Source organism: Salarias fasciatus, chromosome 22 (genome assembly GCF_902148845.1).
Source record: "Salarias fasciatus chromosome 22, fSalaFa1.1, whole genome shotgun sequence".
NCBI lineage: Eukaryota > Metazoa > Chordata > Actinopteri > Blenniiformes > Blenniidae > Salarias > Salarias fasciatus.
In genome coordinates this window covers 18,771,283-18,796,137 of record NC_043765.1, presented here as the reverse complement: position 1 = coordinate 18,796,137, position 24,855 = coordinate 18,771,283, and the positions used below count along the sequence as shown (strand labels likewise).

Below are 24,855 nucleotides of genomic sequence, written 5' to 3'. Positions count from 1 at the left end.
AGGCTGACATACTTCTCATCAGACTTCGAGCTAGTGTGATCAGCTCTCGAGCAGCAAGGATGAAATGTTCCTGGCCCTCAGTGATCACAATTGTTTATCACAAAATGTTTAGCATCAATGTACTGGATCGATGGTGCACTGATCTTTCATTTTACTTTTAATTTTCATTGTTTTCTCAATATACTTCTTTTTTACTAACAATATTTGACAATATATCACATTTGGACTTTATTTTTATTATAGCTGTGCTTGATTTCTTCGTAACTTTTACGTTCTTGATTTCAGGCTTATGTCTGTGTGAATTTAAATTCATACAGTACATAAATGAGCAGATGTGTCTACATGTCGTGTCTGATTATTTTGATCAATCACCCGTAAAGCTCTTTGAGTTACATTTACTGTATGAGAAGAATTGTATGAATAAAGACCATCATTGGGAAAGAGTGCTATTAATAAGCTGTTGCCAAAACAGGTCTATCACTGATTCAAACTCTTCAGGTTTAAATGAGAAGCGCCCAGCAGGAGCAGAAGACTACAGCCTCAACAGTCTGATATTCACATGTATGCAGATGATCCGGCTGCATCGCTTCAGATTTTCACACAAACACACAGAATAGAAAGGAAATGAAGTGATTAGAAGGCGGATGGAGTGATCGAAGGGGTGGGTGAAGGGAGGAGCTGCGTTTCATCCAGTAGCGTTTACTGTTCATTGCTGTATTCGTGAACTTTGGCGCTTGCTCAGCCAATCACTGTTAATCACAGCCGGCCGAGGGGCTTACAGGGCGGCGCTGAAGCTCTGCTGATCTCGCGATAAAGCCTTGCTCACCGGCCACTGACAACAGGTTAAAGGAAGGAGGCGTGTTCGTAATGATGGCGGGCGTCCATCGCGGTCATGAGATCAGAGAGGAGTTAGAGAGATGAACTCTATGAAGCGAGAGCAACAAGCAGCGGCCTGGGAAAGGGACTGGGATGGCGGGATGATTCAGAAATTTGTAGCAATCGAGAGATTTTTAATTTTCGTTTTTTTTTTTTAAAGATGAGGACAGGAGGGTGTGGATGAGTCTGATTAACGTGAAGTTAGGCGGGCGGGAGTCCGGCTGAGGTTGGAGTCTTACCTCCTCTGCTCGCTCCGTTGTAGATGGAACTAATGCTAGAAGGAGCTGTTCGACAGAAGCAGCGGTGGAAGAGAGGAAGGAGAACAGGAAGAGGAAGAGGAGTGGAGAAGGGGAGACAGAAACGGGAGTTGAGATCCAAGCTTACAGGGAGCAATGTGTGTCCGCGGCAAGACACTGGTCACGTGAATCTCTAAACACAAAGTATCGGGTAACCTTTGGGCTGCTGCTGCTGCACAGTCGACGTCAGCGGACGGATCAAATGAGCATTTTGGCATCGATGCGACTCACCGACAGACAGGCGGGTGGGGGAGGAGTCTCTGGAGCAGCCCTGGCTGCGGGGGATGCGGCTGCGCCTCTGTCCGTCCCCAGTGGCTGTGGCCAGCACCCGGTGGGCGCCGGGGCTCATGGTGCTCAGGGTCGTATTCGCCAGCAAACGACCTGGGGAGCCGCTCCGACTGCCAGCTTCGAGGGGATGCGGGGAGACAAGACGACAAAAATAAATAAATACAGGAGGCCACATCAGTGCCTGACTGATGAAGTAGATTTGACATTTAACTGTGAGAGCTGTGAAAAAGAACAACACTCTGAAGTGATGGTCTGAACACAAAGGAACTTCCTAGTGTCTAAGTTAGGTGCTGCTTTCTTCACCACTCATTAATAACAGACCCAACTTATTGACAAACACGGTGCAGTTTGAGATCGATGGAAAGAGGATTCCTGGGGGAGAGCAAAGCTAACAGGCACTAGCTTAAAATTAAAGTTCAAAATCATGTATTTATGATCCATCTCATAATCTGCCATTAAAGACACAGTTATAGGAATAAATAACCAACAGTGCAGGATGAGTCAGATATTCATGGTGGGTTTCTCCCCCGTGGTCTCCCGTCTCCATGTGCAAAAGCCCACAGTGCCTTTTACTCTACATGAAAACACACCATGTGGATATGAGGGACAGTCCAGGAGAAACTGCTGGTGTGGGGGTGTACAGAGGTGATTGGTGCTAACTCCACCTGAGCATCAAACTCTTTCCAGACAAAGTACCTAAACACACACACGCACGCACACACACGACTATCAACTACTACCACCATGGAGCTAAAACTACATCTGAAGTATTTCTAATAAAAGACAAACAGTGCTAAAGTGTTATACTTGTGTTATTTTGAGAGCCTCACCCTGTTTAACCTGACTTTTTTTCTTCTCATATTTTCTTAATAAACAGGTTCACTAATGTGAAATCCTTTGAGCAAACCGTTAATAAGGCACGCCCATGAGTGCAGAAACTCAAGCCTCTCAAAGCGGTGTGTGTCGAGCATGATTGTGGAGCAGCCACATTTAAACTCAGTGACTACAAATCCCAGCATGCTTCAGCCAGAGTGGGAGAAGCTCTGAAGGGATGGTTCACATTACCTGGAGTGAGGTTGCATGAGGACAGCGTCGCTGTTTAATGTATGAGGCGCAGCGACTGAGAGCTAACGAGTCCTCAGTCTGGAGAAGCTGGCAGCTGACAGGACCGTTTATTCCACATTCAAAGGTAGAGCTACCGTTAATTCATACGAGACTCCTCGAGAACCTCAAACAACCTCACTGAAAAAAAAAAAAAAAATCTGAGCGTTCCCTCAAAGTGACTTTTCTGCGTGCGCGTGAAGAGGCAACAGAGGAGAAGCAGTAAAGCTACAGAAAGGGGGTAAAAATAAGTAGGGTTGTAATCTTACCACCAACAGGGGTAGCAGACTGAGATCCTGAGCCATTAAGCCCATTGGTTGGGAGGAAGGGGGGTAAGCAGAGGTGAGGAGGGAGGGGAGGGGGAGGGGGGAGGAACAGCAGATTAAACAAGATGAATTATGGGAGGTAAAATAATGAAGCGTCATGGGAGTGTGAGAGCGGAGCATGATGGGAGCGCATCCCGGAGTCTGACACCAAGAATGAATGTGCAGCTGAAGCACTTTGTTTTAAATAAATCCACTCATTTAAAAGAGAACAACAAGGACTCAAGTGCAGCTGAAAGACACACACACACACACACACACACTGAGCCAGCTGCAGATGAAAAGCTGGGAGAAGCAGTGCATGTTGGGACAACTGGTACAAAAAAACCAAAGTCTGGTCACAATGAGTAAGAAAAATGATTTTAACTCGTCACTCTCGCTTCCACTCGCTCATGTTCACACACACACTCACACCCGTGGAAACCTTTGTAGCCCCATTTCCTTGTTTCAGTCAATCTGCAGTTGAAATGTGAGCGCTGAGGATTTGAAAATTTGTTTAAATTGTGTAGGTTTCAGATTCAGAACCACCGTCCTCCTTCAACATGATGTCAAAGGCGTGCACAAGCAGCTCTTTGAAAAGTCAGTATTCTTGGGAATCCGGTGCACGCTAATCTGATTCTTGTAATACACAGTGGCTCCATGTTGATTTTTAAATATTGAAGAATCTTTAATAACCAAATGATGGGCAGGCAGGAAATGAACTGTCCACCACGCTATCCTCAGTGGCAACACACAGCATGCGGCAGAAAGCAAAAACACAAACACTCACTAGTCTTGAAAGAAAACACTTTGATCAGAATGAAAGCGGTAGCAGGTGGGTCACCATTCCCACTGTGGGACACAGAGAGACGAGCACACACTCTGACTTCTGACACACGGACAAGATACCTTGCGTGCAATCGGATTCGTCGGAACCTGAAGGCACAGAAACATTCACATGGAGCTTATCGTCACCGTAGAAGGCAACACGTTAAAGAAACTCCACAACCAGAGCCGAAGAAAACCACCGCATCCAGCTCACACACGCCATCTCTGCCGCTCCAGTCGGTTACGCTGCCAGCGCACCCAAAACGCACCACTCACAGCCGCCGACAGGTCAAGGAGGTGTTTACTGGTGAAGGGAGGAGGTACGTACGTTGCGACTGGGAGACCATCTTGGTTCGGCTGCGTCCCCGTGAGTCCACCTGGCTGGACATGCTGCTGGCGGTGGACAGCGGCTGCTTGGTGCGCACGCGGCCTGCACGCCAGTGGAAAACCGACATGGAAACACAGAGGAAGAGAAAGAAAAATCACACAGCTGTACCTCCTGTGTTCAGAGTCTTGTGCCGCCCAGCCTTGGACTTGCTGAGTCACTTCCTGCCAGTTTCAATCAAAACCCTGCTTCAACAAACCCAATTTAAATGAATGGATCATCAGCAGAGTCAATAGAATTAGGAGCGCTGAAGCAGGACAGCCTTCAAACTGCACGGCAGTGACCCCCCAAAGACCAGGACTGCAGACACCAGGAACACTGGCTACCTGTGTGCAGCTAAATGAAGCCCAGAGACTAAAGCAGCACTACAGCGCATTAAGAGCCTCCGACCTCTGAAAGCTGCTACGCTGCCAAGCCCTACACTAAACACTCACATTCAGCCAGGTGCGAAGGCAGATAAAAACACCAGGGATGCTTTAGCGGATTAGAAACCAGGCATGAGGTGTTTCTCAGTCACAAGGATGCGTCCCAGATAGAGCGTATATCGAGGATGCTGCAGCACAACCTTCCACCAGAGAACTATAACCCAATAACCAATATCAAACTTCCTGTCAGGTATGTGAATAGATTCAGTTCAGTTTATTTTATCACAAGTAAGCTAATATAATAGACTTTATAAATTGTTTTAAGCAATAAGACAGGGTTTCTTGCTTAGGATTTTGAGAATCTTTTAAAAGAATGGCAATATCTGACAACCCTAGAATACACTTCACGTATTATAAATGTTGACATTTGTGCCTCTTTGTCTTAAGTGCATTTGATCCAGTTAACTTAAGAATATGTATATAGAATCCAAGTGGAACAATGTATTTTCTTAAACATGCATCTCATGCAGCTTGTTGTTAGAATTTATTTGCTGAACAGTTTTTTGAAAATAAAACATTACATGATGAGTTAATAAAGACTACTTTGTTGCATTCTCTGAATAATAAGACAAAAAACAAGAACAAACACCGCATTGTGTCTCCTAACCTACTTTATATTTAAACTTTAGAATTACATCTGGATTAAAAAACTCTGTTTTTGTCCCTTCTCTTCACAATTTTTTTTCCTACATCTCTCAACTGTATTTATATGACTCAATTCCTCGGACCAAGTTGCCTTCAAAACAATGAAGGAATGACTCAAATGCAGACTGTCGTATCTCTGGATACTGGGAATTTCTAGCTGTAGACGGACTGGACTGAGAAGTATTCATTCAAATGGGGAATCATGCTTGCAATTGAGAAACACACCAATAGTAAGGAAATATCATAAAACCTGACAGTAATGATTAAACACCCAGTGATCTCTGAGCGGGACGAGACTACAGACATGTGCAGCATTTGATGCAGTGACTGAGAGAACAGTTCTTTTAAATATTAATGCCCTGGAGGTTACTCATTTTAGTTGTAAATATTAATTAGACATAGTTCACTGCAGCATATGCAATGCAAAATCATCAATCATATACTGATCACAACAGATGCGATGATTTTATTTTGTCTTTCTAAACACTGCGCAATTTAGAAACTCCAATATCTCCCGACTAGAACATCCCTAAATTATGCACACAGACATTCACCGTAGCTACAGTCTTACCATTATCTGACCTGGTGCCTACAGACAGACAAAGAAGGAGCACATTTTAAAGACATTTCACACCGTTATGTCGTTAATGCTCAAACTACAAACCCTGAGTACTCTAGTAAATCCTTCATGATGTAGTATGACTTGAATAAGAAAAGTCAGATTAAACGTTAATAAAGCAAAAAGATGGTTCCGGATGTGTAAATGTTTGATCTATAATGCAATGAGAGGAAATGTGATACTAATGAAGGTTAAACGTGATGGGGACAGCAGGGGGCGCTGTGGCCACGCGCTGCCAGAATAAGGTTCACATGAGCTGGAATGAAGTGAGGAAGGGAAAAGAAAAGAGAAGAGGCAGAGTGAGATGATCTTACCATCCGTTTTATCAGAGGCATCATCTTTAGTAGCAGAGAGAGAGAGAGAGAGAGATGGTGGAGGAAAGTAAAGGGGGGAATGACAGGAGACAAAAAACAAAATAGTGTGCAGAAATGATTTATAGAAGAAACAGAAAGCAGGAACGAAAAATGATTCAGAATATTGAAAGAAGAACAGAAAGTTTAACGAAACAGGAAACACAAATTTTTAAAAGGGGGGGGGGAACAAATGTAAATCAAAGAGGGTAGAGGGCAGGAAGAAGGGAAACAAGAGAAGAAAGGAGCACAGTGTGCATTAGTAACATTACATCTGTAGAACGGAGAACCGTGCAGGTGTCGGGATGAAGGGAGGGACACAGAGACGAGCTGACAGAGAGGACGATATTCATCTCAGCATGCAGAGAATATCAGATCAAAGCACAACGAGAGGCGCATGAGCGGGCAGCAGGAGAGAGAGGAGAGGAGAGGAGAGGAGAGAGAGAAGCCAGCACGAGCGCCAAAGTGTGTGAGTGTGTCGGCCCATCCTTGCAGACTGATGTGCATCTATTCCAGAATCTGACTCAGTTCTTCCTTCAACCTGTTCAGAGCTGATCGGGAGTTCTCATCTGGTCTGGCCTTCCTGTTTATTGCATGCTGACTGAGGTCTGCTGGACTGTTCTTCTGATTCGCCTTGCAGGGCCCTTACCCAGAGACGAGTAGGAGCCGGGGGTCAGACGCCCCGCTGCCCCGGCTTGTCCGACGTGCCGGTGCTTAGCAAGCGCCGCTGCGTTTACATCCACGTCACTACGGGAACGCTGCAGGGCTGCCGAGGACAGCCCACCCTTTGAGCCCGCGGGGACTGACGGGGGGCGGGAGGGGTGCGTCGGAGAAGGGATGGGAACGTGATGGGATATACAAACACATCACAATCACATGCAGGCACCGTACGACACAAACACAATATTGAAACCATACAGGAAACGGACAGCCAGACACATGTGCACATGTTTGTATGTGCACAGATGTGCTGTGACATGAAAATAAAAAGAAAAGAAAAGAAAAAAAAAAAGAATGGGATGTGGCTGTTCAGGGCTGGACAACAGGCAGATGAAATGATGGAAAATGGCTTTTGTAGGACCTCAGAGTGTGTGTGTGAGTTTGTGTGAGTGTGTGCATGTGTTCATAGAGTGAGCATGAGGTTATGTGTTGGAAACAGCTTGTGGATGTGTTGGCTGCTAGCAGTGTGTGTGTGTGTGTGTTTGACTCACCTCGCCCTGGAGCTGCTGACCACTTCGAAGTCAGCGGGCGACTGGAAGAAAAGAAAAGTAGGTCACTACCATCAACACAAACAAAACACACCACACACAACAGAAAACCAAAAACAAAACAAAATACAAAATCCGTTTCAGCAAAGAATAATTTAAATACTATCCTGTGTGTTTTTTCCAACACTGGCATTAAGTCCACTTTAATTGTATTTATTTATAGAGCAGAAAAACTGAGAAGACGATTTCAATTTTCAAATTTTAAAAATTTTCAAAAAATTTTCAAAGTTCAATGAAACTGATAAAAATTCTAATCATTTCACTGCCAGCTGCTGTAGAGAGACCTGCACTGAAGTATTAACGGGCAGCACAGAAGGGTCATTACTTGAGGCTTTCTTGAGAAGAGGATGAGGAGCGGTCACTCTGGGGAAGAGAGGCCACGCTGCCAGAGCTCTTCAGGCAGGACTGAAGTGTCCTCTGGTACGACGACTCTAAGGAGTTGTAAAGAGCGTCGGCTTCTGCTGGGAAGTGGTTCCTCAGACCCCAGTACGCCCTGGATGAGCGGGTGGAAGTGAAACGTGGATGGGGGGGAAAAAGAGGGTGAATGGTGGAGCAATAAGAAGAAAGTTAAAAAATAATCAAGAGAACAACAGGGATAAAAGGGATTCAAAAAGGTGGTGAGGAATTTGACTCTACTTGTGTTCCACATAATGAAACCTCTATCTTACTTGCGGGCCTCGACTCTGGCCTCTGAGTCAGCATCTCGAATTCCCTTTTTGATACTTTCGACCAGAACCGCCGTGTGCCTGAGACAGCATGAAAACAGTTACAAGCTGATCTGACAGTCCGGCGGTCACGCCTTTATGAGAACAGCTCGTCCACGTCGACGCCAGCGCTCACCTTTCTAAAGAGTGGGTTTGCCATTCCTGCAGCAGAAGGTCTAAGAAATCATAACAGCGTCTGGGGAAAACATAATAGTATTACCCTCTTCAATATCGCATCCGTCGTCGTGTCAACACCGGCATTTGATGATATTACAGCCGTTATCGACTCGAGAGCTGCTTTTTATAGCGTCCTCCGTTATTCGCACTGTAGTAACAACAGCATCGACTTGATTAATCTCACCTCCTCACAGCCACAGACTTGGACGTGCAGTTGCTGGTTATCAGGGGGATGAGTCTGGGGACGTGTGTGTGCTGCAGAGGGAACAGGTCGGGTTGAGTCGAAGAAGCCGAGGCCAGAACACGGAGAGCTGAAACAAAAATGATCCACTCTCACCCGGATGATGATGCGGATCGCCGAGACGCCGGATGTGGCCATGACTTTGGCACAGTTGGGGATGAGGTTGAAAAGGACGGGAACGATGGCCTCTGCTCCGTGGTCAAACTTGTTCCCCAACACTGATGAGAGGTGGCTGCAAGAGGACGCCAGTGAGCCGGTGAGCACACAACCACAAGCCAACCCGGACTTATTCAGACGACGTAAACTTAAAAACAACCCCATTTATAAGCCTTTATCTGCATCGATGAGTAATATTGATATTTTCTTTCCCATCTCATTTTCAACAATGGCTCTAACAGTAGCTGCTGACGCAGTCCAAAGGCAGTCTATGGTAACCATGGAAACCAGTAGATCAGAAACACCGGTTCCTTCAAACCTGCCACAGTTCTTCACTGTTTGCATGTAAAATTCTGTCCATGATCAGCTGGGGTCTGCTTCGGCACCTCAACATCTACAGTCCATCTGGAGTCACCCACTTCTGTTTTGAAGCCACTTTTACTTTCAAAACTAGACAACAAGTTTACTCTGCTGTGTGCTTTTCAATAGTGTGGATGAACACTTTTTCAAACTCACAGCCGACTGACAGTTTAACCTGTCTTTCAACAAAGCTCGAAATCATTGACCAACAACGCTGAACTGTTCTTGAATGACTCTAAAATAGACCCAAACAAGCAAAATAAAAACCGAAGATTTTCATGTTTACTCTTTGCTCTCAGACTTGCTTCATGTTGTTTTGCATAAGCAACATCGCACTGTTGAGCCATGTAATCGCGTTACATCACGACATGAACGAATCTGGCAAAAACGCCGTGATCGCCACCGCCCTGCTTCCAACTCACCAGCTGCTGTTTACTGGACAACACAGAACACATTCCTCGCAAAAGCAGTGTGTCTTTACACTTACGCCACGGTGATGCACGCCTCCCGGACCACCTGTGACCGCAGGTCTTTAGCCGACAGCTTAAAGGCTCCATCTAGTAGCCGTAGGTGCTGGTAGAAACAGTCGTAGTTGGCTGCGCCTGCCACCAGCAAGGAACGGATTTTCTTCATCTGTTCAAGAGTAAGAAAAAAAATGTCACCCGACTGCCTGCTTTGATCGCTTATGTAACACGTAAACTATCGAAAAAGCACTGACGGCGTTGGCTCTCTGGTCCCAGTCGTGTTTGTCATCGGAGCAAACCTCACGGATCTTATTCAGGTTGTCCTCGAGATCTCTGGTTGAGTAGATCTGCAGAGGCAGTGAAGGACGCAGAGGAGAGAAAGGGCGGTCAGCAGAGGACGGACATGAACAGAATGATGGTTTTTCAGAGTTCAATTAAATGAAGGTGTGATTGAGCTCCTGTGTGTATCGTACCTGGACAGTAGGGACATCTGTGAAGGCTCTAATGAAATCCTCTTCATCAACTGCACCGGCGCCATCCTTGGACACTGAGAGGGAGAAAAAAACAAAACAAAACAAAAACACAGCCACTGAATTATTTAGTGATATGCCGTCACCGTTGTTTAAATTTGTTAAAAACGAATCAATTGCTTGTTAGCAAAAATAGTATAACCACTTTCTACAATCAAGTTACAAACAAGAATATTTCTGATCGTAGGACGGGTTGCAGCTTGAAGATGATCAAGCTCGAGCAGCATAAACACACACAAGGTGAAATGACCATCTGGTCAGAACAACAACAACACTGAGGCCATGCAGTTCACATGGCTGTGAAGCATCATGCATATCTGCAGCTGCCCTGCCGATGTGTAGCAAAACTCTAAAGGAATATTTTCAACACAACATTAATGCTACTGCAATGAAGGGAACACTGACAGAAACTAAGTTCTTACAGCAAATATAACGATAAGGACACAAACAATCTTCATTCATTCTAAAATGTGAGGAATGTCTCTGTTCTGAACTTATACGGGTGGACCTCTGTTTTACTTCAGTAAATGCTATAAATGTGTCTGCTGGGCGAAAGGGCTGGAGATTTCTTATCAAACTGGTTTTGTGAATTTGATTGAAGAAAATACACACAATGAAGTGTGCACCAGGAGCAGACTGCGCTTCTAATGGACTTCCTGGCAGTAATGGGCATGTCAATCCTAACCCTCCAGGGGCTGGATGCTCTGTAGACCACACCTCCCATAACTCCTTACAGGGGGAGTGGACAGTATGGAGAAGGATCAAACAAAGAAAGACAGTGAAGGAAAAAGAGAGAGAAGCAAGCGCTGAGGAGTCTGGAGGATGGGAACATTAAAAAAGCTCAATGAGGAAGTGGCGGATATTTACAGGAGGAAAGAGAAGCTGGACCGCAGCAGTAAAACGAGGAGGAGGAGGAGGAGGAGGAGGAGGACGGGCATAAACAGGCAGACTTGCAGTAGAAATGTATCCTCTTCTCTCTTACTCCCTGAGGTTGGTTTACGTATCAGGCTGCACCACAAAGACGCGACATGTCAAAACTCTACAGGGCCCTCCGAGAGCTGAGGAACATTGATGCTCGCCCGCTGGTTAGCCGGAGGCTCTTTTCCCTTAGCAAGGAGCAGGAAGAAGCCTCAGCCATGAACGCAACCTCACTGCACCCCATCACCATTTTCAATTATCTTTATGGCTGTCTCATGGGACGGAGGGTTGTGCATTCAATCCGACTGGCATTTAGGTACTTCAGTCAGTAGGTAAGGGGCTTTATGATAGATCAATATAACTAGGAGGATGACTAGGACTGACCTGCATGAGCATGTAGGCTTCAGAGAAATTACAGCGCGGGACCAGAATCCTTTCAGATACACCTTTAGACATTTTGTGCCTGGCAGCTTTCTGATACTGTGAATTGGTGAACTGAGACATCAGTCATCTGACTGAAGCTTACGGGTGTGCCGGAGTGTGTGGGCGTGCTGTCATCTAAATGCAAATGTAGACAATAAGGCCGTCACAGATACTATTTTCATATAAAATGGAAAAAATAGAGAGACTTTAAAAACCAAAAAGGTGAACACAGCTGGCTGTTTTTCCAATACCTTTCCCATATTCCAACAGCAGGAACAGGGCTGGAAGCAAACACTTGGAATCACAAGTCATTCATAGCACACTGAAATTATTAAAATACCCGAAAGAGCTGTGGCTCTATGTTTAAATAATACCCAGCATGCCCCTGCTGTGGCATCACACAGCCGCTCTATAATCAACAGGAATGTAATGATCCAAGTGATAAGGCATCACAGTTTTGGGTTTCCGACTAACAGACTGATGCATGAGGACTGGGAGCTCATTAGTAAAACAAACCGATGACTGTATGTGAAGCAGACACAGATCTGCATGCGGCGCAAATCCGCTGCAAGAGAACGATGACGAGGGATACAAGAGAAGAGAGACTCAGTGGATGAGAGGTAAAATGAGGGATGATAAAAGCTATTTGAGAAGGAAGATTACCTGAAGCCCTGAGAGGAGTGATGAGAGACTGATCAACGTATCGGATACAACTACATCAGATTTGTAACGACATGCAAAGCAACTGCAAACCGCGGGACACTTGTTCACATCCTTTATTTCTTGCAGTCACCTGTTTTGAAGCCATTTTTGGGCAGAACTCCAATTCTACAAAAGCCTGACCTATAATCCATTCAGTCTCTCAGGGCAGTGAAGCTTCGTAGTGTACTTTCTCTTTCTTTTCTCTAAAACAATGGATGAAATTGAGATTACCGACTGAACTGTAAAGACATTCAGAATTAATGTGAAAAAAAAAATGTGTTTCCGGATGCAACAGATGAATAAAGTGCACCTTCGCTCAGTGCATGTCTTAATTTTAAATCAGATTACGTACCGAGCTTGCCTCCAGTCGCGCTGGGTCTGCGTGCAGCAGAGGAGTCTGCAGGTTTCTTGGGAACTTTGGGCACCTTGAAGGCGGCCTGGGACGACGAGCGGCTTCCGTCCACGCTGTCGTCATCCTCAAAACTGCGATCTGCAAGAAGACGACAGAAAGCAAAGAGCGATGTTTAGCAAAGACTGAGCAAACCGTTTTAAATGACACAAGACTGAAAACAAATTACAAAAATCCAAATGAGGTAAGTTTTCTTTCTTCTTTTTTTTTTTAATTTACTGACTCATGAAAAAGATCATCAAGGAAAAAATAACAGCATTCCATCAGGTTAATATCAAACAGTCTTTGTTTATTCGGCTCTTATAGTGCTAAAAATTAATAGCATTGCTTCTTAATGTTAACCATAAAGAGCTCATAGCTCTTAGAAAACAACACACTGTAAGAAAAAGTATTAAAGAGAAGCCAAGCACAAAGAGGTTGTAGTCTGCAGATGAGCCAAACCAGAAAAATCTGTAAATCAATACTCATTACAAACCCTTCAAGAAAAGGAGGTAAAAACACAAACCTACACACAAAAAGGATTACTTCTTAATTACAAAAACACAGCTCAACAAGATGTCCAATGGGTGACTGACAGCCCTCCAGAGACTGATCGCACACAGTGCATGCTAGCAGAAAGCTAGCAATCAAACTTGAGAAACATTTGCAACGCTAAAACAATTACAACGTGCATCTGGAGGTGCGGACCGTATGTGGGAACGGACAGACTCCTGCATATGTCGAATGTGAGAATCGAACTGTTGGCAGAGGAATGCAGTTGCGCTGTGGTCGCTCTGACAGTCAGCCGTGGAGAAATGCGCCAAAGCCACCACCCTACACCTTGACTCATACATCAACTTACCTACATGCAATCAGACTCAACGTGCAAGGATCAATAACACGCATGCATGTGCATACACACGACCTTTCCTAATGACACCAGGTAGCCTGTCACTGTCGTGACACAGTCGCGAAGGTGTCAAGCGGACGCGTAAAGGCACGTACGTCGCCTTTTGGGAACTGACATTTACGAAAACACCCCGACACGGTAACCCGCCCAGGTCCGTCCTGCACTCACAGTCACAGATCCGATCGCAGATGAGCCGCCTCATGCTTCTTGGGAGGGCGTGGCAGTGGAGGTGCCCCCCTCTTCTCCGCGATGCACCCCAGAGCAGGTGCACGAGCCTCACATGCACCTCATGGTGTGGCTCGGGCGGCGCTCACGGATGCACCTCGCACCGTTTGTCCGAATACTCCTCCACCCATACAAGTGCCGGCATTTTCTTGCACTCCTCTCTACCTTCTATCCCTCCCTCCCTCCCTCCCTCGCTCGCTCGCTCTCCTCCTTCTCTTAGCAGCCTCACAGCCAATCAGACGAAAGGTGACATCATGGTGTTGCAGCCAGTGCGGAGGCAGGACTGTGAATGTGTGTGCGTGATGGGAGAGAGACACACACAGAGGCGGACACCCCAGGAATATTAACAGCGCTCCCTCCGTGTCTCTGCCAGACCGGCTGATCTAAACCCATTCCCACTGACAGCACCAGCTCCAGCCGCTCACTGTCTTCAACACTTCCCCACATCCACAGTTACATTTTCACCTGAGAGGCAAAAACAGACATGTATGCTCAGCCTCTCCACAAACACAAAGGAACAAAGGATAATGAAGTGATGAACAGAGGTGTGGGGGGAGGGTGGGTTGGGGGCATGGTGGGTAATTTGGAGGGTAAACCACACCCCACCATCTGAGACCTTGACCCTCATCTGCCACACACACGGTGCAGGCAGTGAGTGTGTGGACAGTGACAGGATTGTAGATGTTTGTCTACATTGAGTTAATTGCATAATTCCGCTCCACAGAAGCAGTAAATTGTCAATGAGAGCAAGTGTAAACAAATATTTAATCCTTTTGTGGGTTTCACACATTTAGGAAGACAAGTCAAAGCTTTTTCTTCGTTGTTGTCTGTCAGGGTTGAAAGCCCCTGAGAAACGGCCGGCTGGGACCAAAACCAGAGAGCTGTTGTGTAATTGGTGTTGTGCTTATAAAAAGTCATTTCGGGGACTGTATGAACAACCAGCCTCAGAAAAGAGGCTTCGACAGGGGTTGTCATGCCAGCCTCCGGCCTCATTCCTGTCTGTGTTTGTTTGTCAAACTCTTTATGTTGCGTTGCGTGTAATACACAGCTGTGCATGTAAATCGATACATTTTCCCCGACTACTGCCCACGAACACAGTCTACAACCTAAGATCAATAGATCTGTGTCAGTCCTGTACTGAAGCCATGCATTGTTCTGTCTGCGCAGAAGCCCGCTACTCCAAATGCAAACACTCATTGATAAATGCCGTTTGACTATTATTCAATACAGACACCCACGCTCAACCTCAGACAGCACCTACATCTATCAAATCATGACACTATTTCATTTGTTTGCCTTTATTAGTGAGGCTTTAGTCAACATTGGGTAAATTAAAAAAAAGCATCATGGTTCAAATTTGGGTCCTGTTGGGGTGGAATTAGGAGTTTAAGGTTCAATTAAACTAAAAAGCTCATCTCCTTGCTATTATCTAACACGTACTTAAGCAAAAAGCAGCATTATTTACAGATAAATGTGATGGAGAAGTGAATGAATTCACACCATCGGACAACTGGTTCGGTGAATGTGATTTGCTTTGTGACCAAACCCATGGGTCCATTAGCACCACTCCGTCAGGCATCGAGGGTTTTTTGCATTGATTAGCATCGCTGTTCGCATGATTCGCATCTCTTGCTTTTGTCTAGTCAGATCTCAAGGGAGTAAATGTCTGAGTGAGGGGCGGAGCAGAGATAAGATGGAGTGAGAGAGATATGGAGAGGGAGAGAGGGAGAGAGAGATGAAAAGAAAGACTGCAAGAGGACCTGGTTGCACACATCCGGTTACTATAGCAACCTGTGCAGACCAGTCTGTCTACTGAATGAAGCAGCAACATCAATATTTAGTGGAATCAACAGCTGAACTCATCCTTCATGCAAGGTCATTCTCTCAGGACTGATGTCAACGTAAGCCAGTCACTCAGGTGCAATAAAAATCCCTTTTGGATATAAACACAGTGGCAAAAATATGACCACACAGACACACACGTACGAACACACACAGACATACACACACAGCAAGAGATATCAGCTCCACCATGTACCAGGCAGCGTTACTATGGAAACTCCGGGCCGAGATTCCCTCCTCTCTCCATTTCGCAAACGCGAGAAGAGCAGATGATTGGTCAAAACATCCCTGATATGTGATAGCTGAACCCTCGTTCGGTCAAACTGAAGACACATCATCATCATCTCTACTCAAGCAGGGAACAAAACAGCAATTCGCCAGTTGCCTAACCCTGATCGATTCAAACAGGTCCTCACGTCATAGAGAAAACAAACTGGTGTTGCCATCTGAAGAGAAGAGAATACAAAGGCAAAAGGAAAACTTCTTTTCTTACTGTGATATTTGTCGGTATGCATGAGGAGTCCTGTATGTGTGTACGTGTTTACATTTTTTTACCAACCATAACCAAAGCTTAAATCCATCAATCTGTTCTGTCGGCAGGAACATGTGAGCTGCACTGGTACAGGTTGGTTACGTCACAGGTTCCTGCTCGGGACCAACATACCTGCTCGCATGTCTATCAACAAAAATGTGTAGATTTGTCTTTTTTTTTTCTCTGTAACTTCTTTGAATCTTGCACAAAATTGACAATGACACAACAAAACACTCTCTTCCAATCAAACACGCTCCATTTTTTTCTCAGCTTGGACCACATGGTGGCAGCACCGACTCTAAATTAACCAAACCTTTGCTTTGAGTCCATCATTCCAAAACCCTGAAAACACAGAGACCCCTGCTGGTTTTCTAATCAGAAAAAGTTCCAGTATGTAATTTATCTACCGAAGAAATTTCACACTGAATTACCTCTCCAGTCTTAACTGCTTAAATCAAACTCAGCTTTCTGCGCAAAGCTGAGAGGGTCAGTATATAAGAATATTTTGCTGATTTGCAAATTGTTTCCAATTCTTTAACTGATGGCCTTGATCAGTATCAAGTCTTTTCTTACTGTGATATTTGTCGGTATGCATGAGGAGTCCTGTATGTGTGTACGTGTTTACATTTTTTTACCAACCATAACCAAAGCTTAAATCCATCAATCTGTTCTGTCGGCAGGAACATGTGAGCTGCACTGGTACAGGTTGGTTACGTCACAGGTTCCTGCTCGGGACCATGTGACGGTGGGCAGAATCGACTGCAAAAGTTGACACCAAGAAACTATCAGGAAACTGTGCCGCACTAGAGGGATTAGAAGTGGAAAGAAGAACATGAGCAGCAGAGCAGAGACCCAAACTGCTCCATCTCCAAAATAAACTAGTAACAGGATAACACGAGCGAATCATGCACTAGTCAGCTTTTTCCAACTCAGACTGAAAAGCTTATAAAGCGACACAAACCCACGCAGAAGACTGCAACTATGAGAAGTTTTATGTCTGTAGCTGAGTGTTGATTTAATAGCAAAGTGAAATAAGTAGAAAACAGTGAAAAAAAATAAAATGATCTTCTGAAGTAGGGAAAACGCAAAATGACTTGTTGCTACGGTTATCCAAATTAAACATTTCATCTGTAGCTATGGATGACCAGATGCTTCAATGTGGGACAAGGAACCACGGAGCAAACCAGAGTAAAAACAGCGAGACACACATTTAGGGTTGAGGCCTGGATTCTCTCTGACGGGAGAGGAGACTGCTCCATTTCCAGCACAGCTCTGGGAAAATGATCTCATTAAATGAAGACAGACACACACAGGTATAATTTGAGTCGCAATTCCAAGCTGCAGAAAGGGATAAACCATAATATTCAGAGGGAAGCTTTGCTATGGCAACCAGACGAGCCTGGAAACAGGGTCACGCTTCCCTTTGCAGAGCCGGCGATGCACTGAAGCAGAATGAGCATGTCTGCAAGACTGGGTGAATGAGTGTGTGTGTGTGTGTGTGTGTGTGTGTGTGTGTGTGTGTGTGTGTGTGTGTGTGTGTATGTGTGTGTCCTGTCAACACTGGGGTTCTGTGCAAGCAATGGAAGCTGCTGCTGACAGTCAGTTAGCAAGGCACCAAATATCCCCGCGCTCCCGTGGTATGTGTGTGTTTTCGTCTTCATACAAGCACATCTTCAGGCCGGGCCAAATAACATTACGCGTAAATCCGGCACGGTGCCAGCGGCACTGACATGCTTTACTTTCTCACGTACAAACACCCGACGTCTCTACATGCAATTAACAGGAGAAATAAGACGGCATTCAGCCTGTGTCACAGATCATTTATTGTTATTTCAACAGGAACGGATATGATTCTAGAAGATGTGGGGAAAAAATAATATCGATTTAAATGTGACCTATTTTTTATTTATTTATTTTTTTAAAGAACAAATAAAAAAAAGTCAATTTAAAAGAACAACAAGACTTTAATCACTATTTGGTGTGTTGCTGTTCTCTAAGCCATTCCAACCGTTGTTCTTCCAGACAGCATATGAAAACACGGCCCTTCAGAGCAAAGACAGTGGAGCAGCTCCCCTTTGACTTTCTTAGCTTGTCAAACAATGCTGAGCATATTATTATTTCACTTCTACTTTGTATCTTCATATGAAGTACATAATTATAGGCATAGTGTGCAGGACAGCACCCGATGGAGCTGAAACTTTTGGCGACTCGTGATGAGCTAGACTTAACCGCCTCCTGTGCAGACATCAGAAGCGTGCCTCATTTTACTGGTTACAAGAATACCTGTGTAGTTTCTCTTACAATTCAAACATTTATCGTCACAATAACAGCAACATGCCACACTGATGCACATGACACTGGGTGCTTTAAATTATGATGGATATGTCAAGGCACACTTAAATAAGACTGAATTCATGCATTTCCTCTACTATATGTGATTATTCATGGCACCAAGTAAACAGAAAATTGTCTTCGGGAAGCTTGTGTTGGTGTCATTGTGTGAGAGCAACTTGTTTGGCGCCAGTTTAAAGAGGCGTTCAAGGTCGGTTCACGGTTTTGGTCAGCTGCGATTGCAGAAATATGTTTGAGGATGTCTGAGATTCTCTCAGCTCACAGACAAGGTTACAATGACTGTATTCCTTTGTAATCTACCCTAAAATAAGCCAACATTTTTAAATATCACATCATTAATAGATATTATTTTGGGGATGTTATCACCTCCTCCAAACACCCCCCCTCAGAGAACTCTCAATGCTGTGTTCTGTATGGCTGCTAACGCCATAGAGAAGCTACTTTCAAGGAAAAAGTCACTGGGAAGAAATGTCCTCTTCATCAGACAGGTCCAACTGAAGGAAGCAAAGTCAGGTTTTAATAAATGCTGACTTTGAGCCCCTTGCTGGCTTGTGCGCACACCACACCATGTAACCGAGAGACAGCTTGGGGTCAAGCGAGGCCTCAGGCAACAAGTCGTCACTGCACAAATATCCCTCCCACATTACTCCTCGTCTCCTTATATCAGGTTCATAGAAGATAAGCAGGGGGGGAAAGTCTTGACTATATTTATGTTTATACATGTGTGCTTTTTATCTCAGTACAGGAAAATACTTCACAATGGAGACTTTTCAGGACACCCCAGTTTGCCGTCTCTCTCTCTCACACACACACACACACACACACACACACACACACACACACACAGATGTAGCCTCTGCCTGAGCCAAAGCAGTCGGGGTGAAAGTGCTTCAAGTTTAAGCTGATTTCAATCTAAAACCATATGCTGAGGCTTTTGTCTGAGTGCCAGCATCCGTAGCCAGATGAGATTAAACACACATCCACACACACAAACCAATGCCATTGCCCCCAACTGCCGTAGTTACCGAGCCATGGGCAGAGCTCCTGTTGTCTCTGTATCTCTGCCCATGCCCCTCTGTTCTCCAGTGCGCTCCTTTGTTTTGCCCTCTATCTCTTTCCCCCCCCTTCATTTGTTCAATCTCTCTCTCTGTCTGTGTCAGGATGAATCAGGGAGAGGCGGTGATAGGCACAGCGCTCTGACTCGGCTACTGCCAGAGATCTCTGTCAGCTTCCTCCCTCGATCCGCTGCCCTCCCTCCTCGCACAGCAACAGCTGCCTCGAACCCTTTAAAGTCAACGCCAAGAGCGCCGTGAAAGCAATGCGGTGCAGGAGCTGCTAAGATCTCGTGTGTGTGTGTGTGTGTGTGTGTGTGTGTGTGTGTGTGTGTGTGTGTGCAGCAGATGGCTTTGGTTTGCCTCTCAAAGGTTAAGACAGAAAAAGAGCAGACAATAATCATTCCAATTTAATAGTGGCCTGAAACAACATTTGCAGGTAGATTTGTTCGAATACATTCACAGAACACTTAATCCAACTGCTCTGTAGAAATCAGACGGCGCATCGGCGTGCGTTATGTTCGGCTTTATTTCAGTCAAACTTACAGGTTTACATGTACTTTGAAAGACCAGTTGTCCAACAGAGCAATGATTTTTTTTTTTTTTGTCAGAAGAGAAATGGATGGATGGAAAGAGGAAAGCTTCAGTAAACTACCCTGAAATGCTAAACTCATTCTAATAAACTTTAATAAGCTTTAAATTAATTCAAAAGACTTTTTTTTAATCATTTATACTTTTATAGTAGGAACACACTAAATGCAACTACATTTGACAGGAGGTAGCATCTGAATCTGAATGACCAACTGTGGCATGATAAATCGCCGGAGCCAGAGCACAAGAAAGCTGCTTAAGTACACTCGAATTTGCAGCAAGGCCAAACAGCAGGGCACGAAGCCAGGGTTCACAATGGTAAGCATCTGCAGTCACTTCCTCTTCATGTTTACTCTGATGCCTTGCGCTCCACCGAGGTCATCAAAAATGTTTCTAAAAGCCACAAAAAAACTCTCCAGTTGTAAATGTTTAAGAGAAACTGAAGCGTGGGCGCTAATATTGCAAGTTGCAGTACTTTTGAAGGAACCAAACGAGCTGGGACCACTTGTGGAGAACAGGTGTCGCTGAAGATCATGGCGTGCCTTATTAGGAGCAGAGTAACGGATTGCAGACGATCTGTACGGATCAACCCCCATGGCTCAGCACGCATGTCAACAGAGGATTAATTGTAAAGTCCCACTGTATTTCTCCAGAATCATGCTGTCTGATCAATTTTCTGATCAATTTTGGCTAATCACACCAGATTGATTCATATTAATAGATTCATTTTGGAAGACGTATGATAATTCTTATTAAAAAAAGACAAAGAACCCTGAACGCTGCCTTTCATGGATTGTGGCCTAGTAACTCTGTCTGAGATTCCCTCTCAGTCCATCAATTTTCTGAAGGGCAAAAATGGTGTCAGAATCCAGCTGATAGTCCTTCCTAAACCTCAGAGTTCCAGAGAGAGGAAACAAACAGAGCTGACTGTGTTACAGGAGGATATTTAAAAGCCGCTGACAATGACAGTCACAGCTGCTGAGGTGGACTGAAAACCATGATGCAATCTGTTTTGCGTCGTTGTTCACCTCTACTGTTAAACAACAAACCGTGTTTTACTTAGATCACTGTGCGAATGTGCTCTGAACTCAAGAAAGGAGATGACTTGAATAACACTTTCTCCCTTCCTCTGCAGCCGTCAGACAGCTATACGTACTGTACGCCGTGAGCGCTTTCTCATGTCAAGTAAATACGGTGCAACGGCCTATCAAGTACCAACCACCGCGTTCGCAGCTGGACAGATAGATACAGTGACAGGACTGCCTGAAGGTACAATCATCCAATGACAACCTCTGCTAGACACCAAGAGAGGAGATCCCACTGACCTCAGCGACGGCACGCACTCAGCGAATCGCCGCATTCAAACCTAAAGTCATCATTTAAAACGTAATCAACCACAAGTTGTCAGTGTCCTCAGAAGGACAGGCTCACAAGATTCATAGGGTTTGAATCCCTCCTCATAATCTGTCTGTCGCATTTGGTTTTCCATAAATCCGAGGTCGTCGGAGATCTATTGCTCACACAATTCCTAGACAGAAAAAAAAAATACTGGGAAGTAGTAGTAGTAGCCTTTAGCTCAGGTCTGACTCAGAAACCTGCACACACACAGACACACTAAACCATTAATCTCGTTAGGTGCTCTTACATGAGCTCATGGCAGCAAACTGAAGTAACCATCAGAGAAGATGCAGATTTAAACACACACACAGTTGCTCATTTATATAAAAACAACAAACCAAGATACAACTCGGAATAACAAATGTGGCAAAATTAATGAGAAATAGCACTGACCGTGACTCGGACTGAGAGCCATGTTGCCTGAATTCAAAGCTTCATCAAAACGGGAAAATATGGTCTGTAACCTGGGGAGAGAGAAAAGGGAGGTTAGGGCAAAACACACAATGTCAACTTAATAAGCATGACTGCGGTGCTGAAGGAAACCCAATGACTGAATCAACAGAGCTACGCATACACATGCAGACACACACCCAAATAGCCCTCGGCGTTGACCCAGAGAAGGAAAAAAAAGGTGTGAATGTGAATCCCAAGTAGCATTATCATCAACATGTGGAGAGCCTGCCCGTCTGTGTGTCGATGTGTGGGTGTGTATATTAGAGCGGTCACACTCCTGAAGCCGCAGCAGCAACATGGCAACATGCTGCTCGGCATCACACACACACACACAAACAAACACAAGGGGAATCTGCACAGTCATGTGATTCCATGTGGCTGCATGGGCACAAGGCAAAGACTGGCCGCAATAATCGGAGCACGCCAACGCGAACGTGTTTCACAAATGAAAACATCAATTGTCTCCCATTAGCGGAGCAGTGTGGGATAAATCTGATCTGGTGTGACAGAAACACAATAAAGGCACGATGACACATGTTCAATAACATCCTGTGCACGTCTTCCTGTAAAAAGGTTATCTATGAATATCGGCACGGAAGAATCAGAAGCATACACACCGACCTCTACGTGTCAGACTCTGTCTTTTGGTGTCTGGTTGCTGATCCACAACCAGCAGACAGCTTAGCAGATCTTGATAAGTGACGATTAGCGTTGCAACTGGCTCCTCAGCCGTGCAGCCTTTTCACTTGGTTCCCTCCCTTTCATTAGCATTTTGCTCCTGGAGATGGTTTTAAAAAAAATAAAAATCTGGCAGTTTGTCTTCAGTGCTTATTTTCCTCAGCGCTTCCCAGTGGGCTGGTTAATAGGCTGCTGCGTTGCTGCGCAACCTTGCATTAGCTCCCATGCTAGTGACACACACACACTGGTCCTCGGCTCTTTGTATCCAACATGGTGCAATGGCTCTGAGAGGAGGGGAGGACAAGAGGGAAGACGAAGGCAAGAGAGAGGGAGGGAGGGCGAGAGAGAGAGAGAGAGAGAGAGAGAGAGGGAGGGCGAGAGAGAGAGAGAGAGAGAGAGAGAGAGAGAGAGAGAGAGAGAGAGAGAGAGAGAGAGAGAGAGAGAGAGAGAGCGAGAGACCAAAGCCCGCTACGAGCATGCGACGAAGCACCACCTACTGTCGCACGTACATACTGTATGCTGAGTGGACGTACACACACACACTCCACAGAGGTACACTGCATTAAATCTCAGCATATTTGTGTGTGTTTGGGTGAAGTGGGCCAGTGTGTGTGACAGGCAGCAAAGAGATTCAGTTACCCTTTACATAACCTCCCTCCCATATTCAGACACACAACTACACACACACACACATCAGAGGGGGAGGGGCTGCGAATCTCACAGCAGACAGAGAGCAAGGCTACTCTTCCCCCTCCACGTCTCTCCTTCCCACCCGGATTGCCTGAATTCATATTATGTGATCAACATTTTCCAGTTTCATGCTGTGGAACCTTGGCTGTCATTGAAAAAAAAAAAGCTCACCCGGCAGTCATCGCCAACAGGGACGATTCTCACCGCTGCAATAATTCAATTCTCTTTCAGAGCAGAAACAAGCATGTGAAAGTGTTCTACTGGATGCTAGTTCAACCTGCACTTGACCTACTTACAGGAGACTGTTGTCAGATCATGGTAATTCTTTGTTGACATTGCCGACAAACTCATGATCCAACTGCACTACGCTTTGTTACTATAAAAAAAATGGACAAACAGAGATAAGTCCCATGTCTCTGTGGACATGAAGGAATGCGTCATATTATTAGTTCTGTCAATAAAAGTACCTGCTTTGAATGGAAACACCGGATCATCAGTGTGGGATATTACTATCTTTTGGAATCGTGCTGTGCAATCAAACCAGAAGACATGTTCACCCGTTTCACCGACAGCAAGAGAGGTCAGCAGGTTCAGCTGCACAATCAGTCTTCAGATATAAACAATATATACATGTGCAGGTAGACTTTGAGCAGAACCTGGGATATTTAAAACTATACGTGGTGTAAAATATCGTAAATTGATCACAATTAACCACATGGTATCAAAATTCAGTCGCAAAAAAGACAGAAATCAGGGTGCATTGACCTGCATTAAAGTGTAATTACCAACAAGCAAATACCACAGGGAACAATAAACACTATTCATCTAAAGCAAATAAAAGCATCACGGACAATACACGGATGATGGTTTGTGAAAGAAAACAGAAAGCTCTTTCCATCATTTGGAAAAAATAATAGCGCTCATATCTGTCAAGCACATCACGCAAATCAAGAAGTGTTTTGATGTTAATGAGTTTAAACGTTAGTTCTGTCTCCCTTGTTAATATCTGGATTTTAATGTCTTACACACTTTTAATAGTTTGTTCTACTTCTGGGTGAAAAGCATGGTTAGTCACGGTCCAAAGTTTCTGTATTTTCATTCTTTTATTACTGGGTGAAGAGTATCTTTCTATCCATTACTGAAAGCTGCTCAGCAGAGTTGATATATGATCCAGTTAGCAAGGCCTGGCTGCAGCGGTGCATTCCAAGCTGCAACCATATACTAACACAAACATACTCAAGACACACACAACCTAGCAAAATGTTCCCACTGAGGCAATCAGCCTGGTTCGGTCGGCTTAAGGGCTGAAAAGTTACTAGCAAAACAATCAAAGTTGTGATTCTAGTTTGGACTGTTGGACCTGCAAAAAGCATTTTTCATTGAGGCTGCAGACTACTGGAACTCATCTGTAGGAATTGTGTAACAACAAATAATGAATAACAACCACTTGAGAAGATCTAGCAGAGGTTGAAGACCTAAATCCCTCCATCTGACAAATATATCAAACCTTAGACACACTGGTCAGAATAAATCCCACATCCACAGACGGTGTGTTTACACTGGAGACAGACTGGCTTAATATGCGCAACACATGACACATGGCTGCAGCCAGCATTCACAGACGTAAGACTCATGCTGAGCAGTCAGTATACAGCAATCTGCTACACTGGAGAAAAAAGGAAACTG

General features: G+C 44.8%; 1 protein-coding gene and 1 long non-coding RNA gene across 2 annotated transcripts in view; one reads left to right on the top strand and one right to left on the bottom strand.

Annotated features, from left to right (window-relative positions):
- Window positions 1-24,855, bottom strand: part of LOC115408969 (CLIP-associating protein 2-like) — a 49,715-nt gene that overhangs the window by 12,878 nt on the left and 11,982 nt on the right. Inside the window, 18 exon segments of the mRNA XM_030119911.1 lie at window positions 1,116-1,160; window positions 1,404-1,577; window positions 2,831-2,857; window positions 3,773-3,799; window positions 4,020-4,121; window positions 6,080-6,103; window positions 6,765-6,917; window positions 7,327-7,367; window positions 7,709-7,876; window positions 8,052-8,129; window positions 8,224-8,283; window positions 8,449-8,519; window positions 8,602-8,737; window positions 9,509-9,654; window positions 9,740-9,832; window positions 9,959-10,032; window positions 12,411-12,548; window positions 21,742-21,812. Coding sequence (XP_029975771.1) covers window positions 1,116-1,160; window positions 1,404-1,577; window positions 2,831-2,857; window positions 3,773-3,799; window positions 4,020-4,121; window positions 6,080-6,103; window positions 6,765-6,917; window positions 7,327-7,367; window positions 7,709-7,876; window positions 8,052-8,129; window positions 8,224-8,283; window positions 8,449-8,519; window positions 8,602-8,737; window positions 9,509-9,654; window positions 9,740-9,832; window positions 9,959-10,032; window positions 12,411-12,548; window positions 21,742-21,812 — 1,628 coding nt within the window.
- On the top strand, window positions 6,049-22,904 carry LOC115408971 (uncharacterized). The gene is made up of 3 exons (XR_003933831.1): window positions 6,049-6,108; window positions 18,808-18,820; window positions 22,859-22,904. It is a non-coding gene; the product is annotated as an uncharacterized LOC115408971 (long non-coding RNA).